The sequence below is a fragment of the Besnoitia besnoiti genome, chromosome I (assembly GCF_002563875.1).
Source record: "Besnoitia besnoiti strain Bb-Ger1 chromosome I, whole genome shotgun sequence".
Classification (NCBI taxonomy): domain Eukaryota; phylum Apicomplexa; class Conoidasida; order Eucoccidiorida; family Sarcocystidae; genus Besnoitia; species Besnoitia besnoiti.
In genome coordinates this window covers 1867762-1879550 of record NC_042356.1, presented here as the reverse complement: position 1 = coordinate 1879550, position 11789 = coordinate 1867762, and the positions used below count along the sequence as shown (strand labels likewise).

The following is an 11789-nucleotide window of genomic DNA, read 5'->3' as shown; positions in this document are numbered from 1 at the left end:
ACTGCATTCACGTTGACATCGGGCAAGTTCGGGAAAATCGCACAGGAGCCCATTCGCAGCGGTGTGCGGCGCAGAGTTCCGTCTTCACGGGCGGCCTTCAAAGTGCGGCCGGCTTTGCGCATGTGCAGAGATGGAACATACCTGCCCACGAAACACACATCTAGGAAGCTTCTGAATCTAGAATAGAGACAGTCTACCGCGTCGTGCAGAAGCTCCATAGTTCACACCCTCTCAAAAGTTGTCGCACCATCGCGACATCTGCACACGCTGAGCGGGAGCTCCATCCGTAAATGATCAGTGCTGTCCGTGCCGCTGTTCAGCGGTTTTAGAGTCTCTGAGACTCGCTTTGCACAAAAAAGAAGTGCAGAAGGAAGGGATGCGGATGGATCTAGATAGCAAAGACGCATCGAGATTCGCACAATGCGAATCCACCGCACGTCGGGTGTGACTGTGGAAGCGGCCCTTTGCCTACCCGCTGTAGACTGCAAGCGACCCCAGAAGGCGGTGGGGCGTGAGGAGGCCTCATGAGGCTAGAACGCGTCCGATGGTTCAGAACAGAGCATGTGGGTTTTCTGAACAGGGTGCATGCGAATCAAAGCGGATTTCTGTCCTAGCCAGGGAGCCAGGGGACGCAGCAAAATGCGTTCTGGCCTCAGGCGCGGCTATACGAACACAGAATCTGTAGGTACAGATAGCCGCGACCACATCGTTTGTTCTCCATATTCGATATGCGTGGCCATCGATCCGTTCACCTGTTGAAAATACGCCAGTATTTTTTATATTTTCTTTTATAATCGAAACCCGAGGCTCTTACATACGGCACATACGAGAAGAATAATGGCAACTCCTGACTGTGCAGCTCATGCGTTTGATCGCCGCGTTTCACTCGAAAGCAGCAATCCAGTTCGGAGCACGATAACACAAAAAACCTCTTCCTGCTTCTACAGAAGATACAGCTGCCAGCGTATGTGCAGAGCGCCACACTCAAGCGCGAGGGTGCCTCTCCATCTGCATAACCATTCGTGCCTCGACCGGCCTATCTGTTCCTCAGCCTATCGCGTGCCAGAGCATTCGGTTTCCTCCGCCCACGGGATCCACTCAACCCATGCTTAGGCAGAGCGCACCACGGTGAAGATTCGTCGCAAGACGGGCGCGGGATCCGTGAAAAAAAAGGTTTATTGTAGGTGAACAGGATTTAACCACGAAGTTGACAAAAAGGCCGCAGTTGAGACCCTGCTATGACGGGAGAGCTAGGCCTTTCTGCGGTGTTCCAGGCAGTAGTGGATAGGCCGCAGAAGAATTATCTGCGTGAAACACCGAAGAATCTCCGGTGGAACGCTTTCTGGGCGAATGCTGACGGTGCAGCAAAGCGGGACTCCCAAGTGGTGTACATACACCTGAACGAGCGTCTCGAAGAACTGAGCCAGGTCTCGCTGAACCTCGTGCGCCGCGGAGTCCTCCTCGGAAAACCTGCCGTCTTCGTCTTCACTTATATCATCGCTGAAAACCTCACTTTCGTTGTCTGCCTCGCTCGCGAAGAAGTCATCCTCGCTCGATCCGGCGTCCTCGAGTTCGTCGTTCGCCGCACTGCGCGGATAGTTCTGGCTACCCTGGCTTCTTGCGGCTTCGGTCTTGCGTGGAGTTTCGTTGACATCCTCCGCCTCCCAGCCTTCTCCTTTCAGTCCGAGCGCGGCGTCAAGCCCCTCGACACACACGGCTGCATGCGGGCGCGTGCCCGCAGCGTCTGCGAAGATCTTCAAAAGCGCGCGCTGCGAACCCCCCACGAGGGCCTGGAGCAGCTCGCCGACGTGCGTGTGAATGGCGCCGCCGCCACGACCCCCCCCCTCTCGCCCTCCCCCTCCCCCCCATTCCAGCCCGCGCGGCGGCCGCTTGCAGGCCGCGGCCTCTGAGTCGCCCGCGCCCTCGGGGGTTGCGTCTGAGGTGGCAAGCCCCTGCCGAAGATCTCCCCGAGGACGTGAAGCAGCGTCGTTTTGCCGCTGCCTGGAGGCCCCGCGATCAGCACGGCGCGCGGGCAACCCACAGGCAGCGCGACGCCGACAGACGCGCTCGCCGTGGATGCAGAAGACAACGCAGCGCCCGCCGCATCTCTCTCGGCGGGCACAGATCCAGGAGCTGACAGATTACAAGCAGGCAAAGAAGAAACATCATACGAAGACGAGGAAGAAGGCCGCATCGAAGGCGCGGGCGTGCCTCGCGCACCGTCCTTGCTCTCGTCCTCCGTGTCGGCTGCTGGACGCTGTCGCACGGAGACCGCGGGGAGTCTGACGACAAACGCCGGCGCTTCCCCGCCCGGAGGCAGAAACTGGAGCGCAGGCAGGCCGCGACTCAGGTTCGCCTGCTCGAACAAGCAGAGCGAGGACGTCTCACCATCGGCGTCCAGGAGGCTGCGGCTCGTCTTCCCCACTGTGTCGCTGTCTTCCGCCTCTCGCCCTCTCTGTGACGAGTCGCTCGCGCTGCCGCAAGCGACGCGGATTGAACCAGGTTCACTGGCATTGCCTTCTGTGTGCGCGGGCTCATCCGCGCGCCCGCGTCGCCCCTCTGGATGGATGGAGACGTCTCCGAAGGCGAGCGGCGCCGCGAAGGGAGGCGGAGGGAGCAGAGAAAAAGAACGAAGCGCACCCGAGGCTCCGGCAGCCACAGACCGATCGACAGGCGAGGCAGACTGAGCAGACACACAGCCGGCCGCGCAACCCGAAACTGCGCATTCAGCTGACGAAGAAGCAGATGACATGGAAACAGAAAAAGGGGCAGGAGGAGGCGACGATGAGGAAGAATCTGAATGGGGAGGGGGCTGAAAGCAGCTTGGTTTCAGTCCACTCGAAGCCGGTCGACCCAGGCCCGCTCGACGTTTCCAGTCATTCAACAGGCGCCGTTCTCTGGAATCGAGGATGTATCCGTTGTCATCCCTTGCCTCAGTCCACGGGATACAACTTATGCACGAAGCGCTGCCGTCCCCGTCCTCGTCGGCATCCGAGGGAGCACCTCCCTCCTCACTTCTACGCGAGCCGCAACCGCCCCGACGGTTCACAAAAACGCACGAATCCGCATGCGCCGTCAGCGCGTCGTCTTCGGCTTCCTCGCGCGTCGATCGGCCTCGGTATTCCTCCGCCTCTGCGCCCTCTAGCCACTCAGATTTGACGGTGTCGCAGCGCGGATGCGCCTGCGCGGGGGTCTGCCTGTTCTCTGCTCCCAGCTCCAGTCCGCGTCCGCCTCCGAGCTCCGCCGCATCCTCCGCCTCGCCGTTGCTGCCTCTCCCGCGGTCGGCGTCCGCATGCGTCGCTGCTGCTGCCGCGGGGCTATGGAGAATCCGCCGCATAACTTCGTCCCAGTTTTCTTCGCACTCGAGAATCGGCTCGTCTGCCAACGCGGCCAGCGCGCCCAGTGCCGCTTGCCGGAGACTCTCATCTCCAAAGTCACTCGCCTCTTCGGCGTCACGCACCGCTTCAGCCTCACGCGCCTCTGCTTCACTGAGTCCGCGCGCCTCGCGCAGACTCCGCGGACATCGACTGCGAATCTGTGACGCCGCGAAGTGGAGAGAAAACATCCTGTCAAAGAGCGTCCCAGCGCGAAGTGGCTGGTGGAGGATGGCTACGACGAGCGCGCAGGGCGCACGCGAGGAGGCGAGCGTCGAAGGGCAGCCAGGCGACGCGCGGCGCCCCCGCTCAGACAGCGTGGGCAGCGAGGGAAACCAGCTCGGCTTCGCACGATCAGTGAAGTCGCTCTCAGAGAGGAAGCCCACTGCATGTTCGAGGAGAAGGCGCTCATCCTCGCCCGCCAACAGATCGTCATCACGCGGCTGCATCTGAAGGAGAAGTGCCTCCTGCAGCCAGCGAAGCAGACTCCCGAGTTCCTCTTCGATGTCTTCTTGCTCGCGCGCCCGCCAGCGGGCGCGCGCACACTGCCGGCGGTTCGATCCATGAGAGAGGGCATGCAGCTTGCCCGCTTGCCCGTCGTCGCCCTCTTCTCGCTCGCGGGGCCCTTCCTCTTCGTCGCCTTCCTCCTCGTCGCTGTCTTCGAGCTGCGCCGCTAGAGCCTCGCCAAGCGCCGCAGCCAAACGGGCGCCAGGAGAGGTGTTTGCCGCGGCGTCGGCTCGCGGATCTGCTTCCGCGACCGCAGGGAGAAGGCCAGAGAGCGGGTAGGGAGAGAGGAGCCACGCGTCGGCGTTCATGAGGAGAAGGACTTTCCTCTTGGCGGAGGCAGCTAGAAACCTGAGAAAACAGTCGTGCAGAGACTGGTGCCGCGTGCGCCCCTTTCCTTCCCTGTCGCACAAGTCGCTCGCCCAAACCTCCTGCACGTACACCTCCGATGGCGGAGGCTCTGTGGTCGCCGCTGCGTCGGCGGATTCTTCGCCACTTTCCCCTCCTTTCTCGGCTTGCGCGAGTCCAGGAACTGCCGCATCCTGGGCTGTGCACAGAGGCAGCGAGGCAGTCGGCGCCTGTTGTTCTGAACCCTCCATAGAAGCAGCCGGCGTCGCGGCAGGAGAGCGAGACGCCCAGCGGGCAGCGAACGCGTCAACTTCATGCTGCACGCGAACGAGCGACGACCAGGGGTCTGCGGGATCGCAGGACACAGTCACAAAGAGAGGAAACGACGCATCGTGGAAAGCGTCGCAGTCTCGGAGAAGCGCGGCGAAAGTCGAAGGCGCACGCATGGCGACGATGCCGACATGCTGAACGCGAGTCAGGGCGAAACAGGCGAGGCTGTAGAAGCCGCGAAACGCGAAGCAGAACAGGCGCTGCTGAACGGGGACGCCAACTCAAACGACGAAGGGATTGAAAAAAGTAAATGCCGAGTAAGATCCTCCGATTCTTGCCCTCGTTTTTTTTCCTTCTCAGCCTCGGTTGTGATGTCGACTGCAGTGTAGTTACACCTGCATGCGTGCATGCAACGTGACGACAAGCTTGCAAGACACGCGCGCCACGTCCTCGCGCTACTTTTTTGCTCTTTAGCGTCCTCTTGCGTCTTTTATTTGTTCCACTTCCCTGTGGCTGACGCTTTTTCGTCTTTTTTTTGTATCGCATCTCGCGTTTGTACGCCTCGCCTCAGCTGACCTCGCACACCTGGGGTGTGCATGCACCGTAGCCGAGACCGGCGACACGGCAACAGCGGCACGCCACGCGATTACATGTCCACAAGCGTTCCATCTTACGCGCCTAAACTCCTCTCCTTGCCGCCAATCTCTCTTAATACACCCTTTTCTACTGAGGAGCTTTCGCTCTGTCCCCTTTCTTCTCTTCGTATGCGCAGAAGCCGCGCGTGCGTGAGCGACTGTGAAAGGAAGAAGTCCTGACTCTGCCCTGTGCACCCTCCCAGCTTGCCACCTTTTTTCTTGCCTCAGGGCGCTCAAGCCTCTAGTTCCCGCAGCAGTACTGTGGCGAGGCTTCTGCTGCTGCCTTGTTAATTTATACCTGTCCATATATCTATCTGTCCATCTATCTACCTTTTTATCTAGCTGTCTACCAGTCTATTTATCTAACTGCCTATCTATTTATCTGTCTATCTCTCTGTCTATTTATCTAACTGTCTATCTATCTATCTGTCTATCCCCCCCTATATATATATATATATATATACGTCTCGAGGATACAGGCATGTGGCATTTTTCGAACGGGTTGTTTGGAAGGCAGGGCAAACGGAATGAGCTGGCTGCGCAGGGGAGGGATTGCCGTGAAGGTTCGGTAGGAGAGACGACGACTTGAGATCCCGCACGACCAAACAGGAAGAAAACAGACCGTGGCAGGCGCCGCCGCTTCTCCCCTTTGTGCTTGGCACTTCGGGGCTGCCTCATGGACGCACAGACGGACTTCGAGAGCGAGAACTGATAACGAGGCAGACGAATCGCCGCGTAGGTCGTGAACGCCACTTCTTGTCGAGAGACAGCGGGAAGGAGCCCGCGCGCAGCCCTGCATGGAGATGCAAGTTGCATGATTCTCGCGGAGACCTGCAGACATATCTCTCAGCTGATGGCTCCTTTGCGTCTCTCAAAATGAGGAAGCCCGCAGGAAGGCGGCCCCCGCTAGAGGACTCTCCAGGTCTGCCTAGAGCTCTGCTCATTCTCTCGATTTTCGTTTTCCTTTTCCTCTCTCTCTCGGCCGCCGGAGGCGCCACGGCGCGCCGCTGCTGCCGAGCGCCCCAGTCCCGTCGGCAGCGCCCGATGCCGCCCCGGCACGCTGCACTCGGCGCGTCGCTCCTGTCGTGGCTGTCGCGTCAGGGCTCCACTTCCCTGGGCTTGCAGGGGTCGCGCCAGGCGCCTGCCGCGAACGGCGTCGTGTGTCAGCATGTGCCTCCCTCCTGGCCTCGCCCAACCGACGAGTCTTCTCCGCGTGCCTCTCTTTCTTCGGGGCTGGCTCGCCGACGCCGCACCGCGCCGATCGCGTCCGTTGCGCCTCCGACTTGCGCGGAGCTTCCCCGTGGTTGTCCTTCCGTTCCCTCGGTCTTGGCCGCCGCGACGGTTTGCCCTCTGCGGTGCGCCCGCCTGATGAGCGCGTCTTCGTTTTTTGCTTCGTTTCTGGATGCCTCAGCGGTGTTTTTCAGGCTTCGTGCTGGTGTGGATCGTGCCTCATGTTGCTGCGCCCCGCTTCGTTTTCCGCGGGCGCCTGAGTCTGGTTTCGCTTCGTTGGCTCGCTCCCTCTTGACCTCTCGGCACTCGAGTCCCCGCGCCTCTCCAAGCCGCGGAGAGTCTGGTTCGCGGGAGTCGGCCTTTGCGTTTTCCGCCTGCTCGCCAGGTCTGTCGCCCGCGCACCGCCCCTGGTCGCGAGCGGCGCGCGCCGCGTCTCCGTCGCTCTCACTCTCTCCGCCGTCTTCGTCCCGCCTGGCGGCCGCGGGTGTCGCTGCCGATGAGGCTATCGGCGCGCTGTTGCCGCGCATTCCGCCCCTTTCGTCGCTCCTCGCGCGCCACGCCGCAGCCCTGCCTTCGTCCAGCGCACCTGCGGCCGCGTCGCCCTTCGGCACTGCCTCGCGCCTGTCCTCCGAGGGAGGCAATCGAGCGCGCGTCGCGGCGCTCGCGGGCGCAGGCATCCAGTTCTACGTGAACCTGCTCACCAAGGAGCTACGCGTCGCGGTCGCAGCCCTGAAGAACTTCCCAGACAAGCTGCGGCAGCAACGCAGCTCGCTCGCGGCTTACATTCGGGCACTGCTTCTCCTCGTGATGCGCGAAGAGCGGCAGTTGCTCGGGTCGAAGCGCGAGCGGAAGCGGGTTCGACTGGCGCATCAGCTTGTGGAGATGCAGCGCGAGGCGCGCGAGAGGAAGGCAAGGAGGACGGAGGCGGAGACGAGGGGGAGAACGGGACGCCGCGACAGGCACGGCCACAGCGAGGCGAGGCATGGCATCAAAGCCCGCAAGCGAGCGGAGGAAGAGCGAGTTCAAGAGCAACTGGAGCTCCTTGAAAGAGAGAAGAATCTCGTCGATGCGAAGCAAGGCCTCCCCAGCGTGCCGCGAGTGTATGAACAGCTCAAGGCCCTGTACGTCGACCTCGTGTCCACCGGTAAGACACCCGGAAAGCGACCTGCGAAAGCAGAGAAGAATCAAAGTGAGCAGCCGGCGCCGGGCCACAGCACTCCGCTCCGCGTGCATGCTTAGTTTCGCCACTTTCGCTGTCCGATGTTTCATCAGATACTCAGTATCCGCCGAGTGAGCAGCGGACGAAATATGGTGTTGGAGAACGGAGAATCGTAATCAGTGTTAATTTTGCATTCGCGCGAGCAGGGCTGAACGCATCATGTCTACGCGTTCTTGCAGTGCTCGCACGCCTCCTCCGGCTGGCGTCGGAGGGCAGGCGTCCGCTGCCGCTCTCCACGGCCTATGAAATGCGTCCCCACTTTTCTTCGGCGGTTCCGCCTTCCACTCTGGCGCTCCCAGCGTGTGATGCGACTTGACTGATTCGTCTTCCGTGCGCGTGTGTCTCCAGGTAAAGGCTACGCGGCGCAGGCGAGCGCCGCGCGAAGTGTCGCGGAGGCGCATGATCGCTACCGCGATGGCCTTCGCAGCTTGCGCGAAGTCCTAGCCTTGCACCGCGAGACACTCCTCGACTATCAACTTCTCTCTTCGTTCCTCAAGCGCCACGTCGAGGAGCGATGCGCCCTCCAGGTAAGCGGACGATGGCAACTACAGTGACGAAACTAATGTAAGATTCAGTGTGATATATCCCCCCCTGACCACTGCTAAAGACCGATACCAGTGGCCATATATGCTTATGTGTCTGCCATATATATATATATATATATATATATATATATATATATATATATATATATATATATATATATATATATATATATATATGTACAGTATGCGGATGCTGACCCGGTCCCATTCATACGGGCGTAGCATTCGAATTACATTTATATATCTTTGCCGGTAGTCTACGCGACCACGGAATGTCGTTTCTCTCTTTCGTCTGATCTGTCGTGTCCCATGTTGCTTCGCTTTCGCCTCGTTGTTTCAGAGGGTTCGCTTTTGTCTGCTCTAGCTCTGTTTTCAGTCCCACGTGCTAGGCTTGTTTCTGTGCGTCAGCGTCTCTCACCGACGAAGCCAAAGGCGATGATTGTGGGTGCGCCGAACGTCGGAAAGACGTCTCTCTTTCTCGCGCTGGTCGCCGCCAACTCGCACGCGCACGAGGAGGCGCGGCGGCGGCTCAACGAGGCGGTTGCCACCAGTCTCTCCGCGGACGCCCCCCCCCGGTCTGCGCCCGCCGCGCCGGCGCCCGTGCAGTCTCCGTCACCGGCGTCGCCTTCCCGCACTTCCTCTCCAACTGCAAACGAAGGTACCCTGGACGGCAGCGGGGCGGGCGCGCGAGGCGCAGGCGACGAGGCGCCGCAGGCCAAGCGGAAGCTCGACCTCGTGCGAGAGCGATTCGCGAAGCTTCGCGAGGACGGCAAAGAGGCCTGGGAGGCTGGGCCGCTGCCGGACCCCGAGGAGCTCCTCAGCGAATGCGGACTGCACGGAGACCTCGAGGGGGACGACCGCGGAGTCGCAGACGAAGCCGACGCGCCCGCGCGCGTCGAGGAAGACCAGGGAGAGGTGACAGAACAGAAAGCAGAGGGAGGTGACGCGACATACGTAGCCGAGCGCCTCTCCACGCTTCACAGCGATGCCAGCGGGGCTGCCTCTGGGACGCTGCCGGATGCGTCGGGCGCGCCGTGGGCGTTGCTGCCGAGCGCGCAACTCGAGGGCGAGGCGATGGAAGTGGGGCGGCGCTTGGCGCTGCACGCGGCGGACGAGCTTTCGCGCTCAGCCGATGCTAAAGGCGATCTTCCAGACGCTGCACACGTCAGTCCTTTTGCGTTCTCCACGCAGAGCTTGCACGTTGGAAAGATCTTCGAACGGATGCCGACAAACACCTACAAAGCCATGGGACAGGTACAGCAGATTCGCATGCACTCAGGAACGTATGCGCGCCCTGTTTCCTATTTAGCTCCCGCGCGATTTACGAATGCGAGTAGCTCTGCATGCGAAAAGTTCGGTCATGGAGAGCGCGAGTGAGAGGCAAAGATGCGTGATCCATGGGGCTTTATGGGCTATGCATGGACCGCCGAGCCACACGTCGTGAGGACAGGCCGTCGTGTGGAGAAGTAGAAATCTGCGTGATGTATCAGGTCGCAGCGCGGAGAAAGTAATGCCAACTGGCGCACACGAGCAAGATACTTGGGGGCTCGCTGGATAGAGCGACGCGAAGGGGGGTCGCGCCGCTTGCAGCCTGCCAGGCTAGCCTCTGCAGTCTGATATTTCATTTGTTTTCGTTTTTATCGTTTTTCTAGATCCTAGACGGCCCGCCTCTGCTGCTGCCGCGGTCCGACAGGGAGCGCAACGTCTACGAGCGCCTGACGCTCATGACGCTCTCGCATCTTCCCTGCGCGGTTTTTTTCCTCTTTGATTGCTCATCGCTCCCCCGAGCGCCCTCCGCCGCGCGCTCGGAATCCGCCGGGCTCGGGGCTGTAGCCGCTGAACCTGAACGCAAAGAGGCAACGGACGAAGAACGGAGTGGAGCTGCTGCGAAGGCGTGTGAGGCGGGTTGCGTTGAAGACGCGCCAGATGCCGAGACGGGCGGCGAGAAGCGGGCGAATGCGGCTCTGAAAGACGAAAAGTCAAAGTGCCCGCTGAGCCTGGAAGAGCAACTTCATCTCCGGCAGCAATTGAGAGCGCGCTTCCCTAAACGACCGTGGTACGACCCACATTTTTGCGTCGTCTTCGCACTGGATGCATGCGCCGCGCGTGTTGCTCCAGGGATGCAAACAGGTGGCTTGGCTTCCTCACGTAAGAGATGGGGTTTCTCTGAAATCGGCGACAGCATACTCCGGATGCAGATGCTCGCGAAAGACTTTCGCTGCAGCGAGATGAGGCTATCCCAAGCCGCCCATGCTGGAGGGACGTGTGGGGGGCGGAGTGCAGAGGCCGCGAGCCTGAGCCTGATTTCCAGAGTCAGTTGCCTATAGACATATTGCGTGCCCGCTCACCAGACTTGCATCTCATATGCTAGACGGGCTCTGTGTGTATCGCGTCCGACTCGCTTCTTCCTACTGCGTGCGCGATCTCTTCAGGATCGACGTGATTGCGAAGGCTGACGAGCTAAACTTGTTTCAGCTTGAAGCTGCCAAGGTAGGCTTCCGAAATCCACGTGGAAGCCCCCAGGTGGATCCCATGCAGTATCTTATTCACACGTGCTTCTTCTGCTGCCTTTGCCGCAGAATGGCAGTTTGCTGCTTTCGTGGGACGGCGCCGAAGCGGCTTCGCTGCCTTGACCGGGTTCGTATTCGTGTTTTTGGCTGTTCGAGGGGAAAGACCTGCGGTTTCCATCTGCGCTGCCCGTGGTGCAGTGTGCCGGTATGCAGGCGCACAGATACAACTGCAGCGAATCATGCACGTGCATGTATATATATATATATATATATATATATATATATATATATATATATATATATATACTTATGTAGACGTGCGCATAAGTATCTATGTACTGAATGGCATACTTTACGTGCATCTCCCGGATCGCGCATCAAATCTGTATAGGGCTGCGCTGTAGTTATCTGTGTCGCGTTTCCTGGCGCTGTGTTTCGTTTTTTCTCAGAAAAAACTCCCGCCGTGTCTGCTGCTCTCTACGCATCGATCGGCGACATCCCTCATGGAGCTGCAGAGGCACCTTCGCCTCGCGCTCATGCAGCTGCGGCGGGCGAGGGACGATCGTGAGAGGCTGCAGCACGCGCAGCGAACACTGGAGAGACGAGCTGAGGACGACGCGCGACAGCGAGAAGAGGCCTCTCACGTCGAAGCCGTGCTGAGAAAGCTGACCTCGAGAAAGCGAGGGCGTGAACAGAAAGGGCGCTGAGAGCAGAAATTCGTTGAGACACTCAACGAGTGGGAAACAATTTGGCTGCTTGGCGACACTCACGCGTTTCATAGCCCTGAACCCGTCGTGTAGACAGATGAACCGTTTTCGGTCCTCTTTTCCGCTTTTTTGTTGTAAGGCACTGGCTTTGGACTGGCTCAGCTGCGCGTGTGCGAACCGGGAATTACGGGTTTACGTGCTGCGTTTTGTGCGCCCCTTTCTTTTCATTTTCCGGACGAGCGCAGGGACCTTTCGTGCTGACCGCGCGCCACAGGAACGAGGTCGTCCTGCGCGTCGCTCTACATCTCTCGGTGCCGTGCCTCCCACTCCCAGCTGCTCAGGCCAAACGGGAGCAAAGAGAAAGGCTGAGAGGCGTGGGACGCAGAATTCGGTGACTCTCGCCTTTCAATCTTTGCGGAGCCAGTGAAGCCGGTAACCTCCCGCGAA

At 60.0% G+C, this 11789-nt stretch overlaps 2 protein-coding genes across 2 annotated transcripts; one reads left to right on the top strand and one right to left on the bottom strand.

The window, feature by feature from the left end:
* Positions 1-1250: 1250 nt before the first annotated feature.
* BESB_002760 (uncharacterized protein) lies at positions 1251-4672 on the bottom strand (the record flags this gene model as incomplete). Its single annotated transcript, XM_029359031.1, has 2 exons — positions 1251-1952; positions 2042-4672. 2 exons carry the CDS (start codon positions 4670-4672, stop codon positions 1251-1253), a joined length of 3333 nt encoding a protein of 1110 aa, XP_029221944.1.
* Positions 4673-6007: 1335 nt separating this feature from the next.
* Positions 6008-11342, top strand: BESB_002750 (uncharacterized protein; the record flags this gene model as incomplete). The annotated part of the gene is made up of 6 exons (XM_029359030.1): positions 6008-7505; positions 7929-8107; positions 8534-9379; positions 9778-10181; positions 10558-10615; positions 11085-11342. 6 exons carry the CDS (start codon positions 6008-6010, stop codon positions 11340-11342), a joined length of 3243 nt encoding a protein of 1080 aa, XP_029221943.1.
* Positions 11343-11789: the final 447 nt, after the last annotated feature.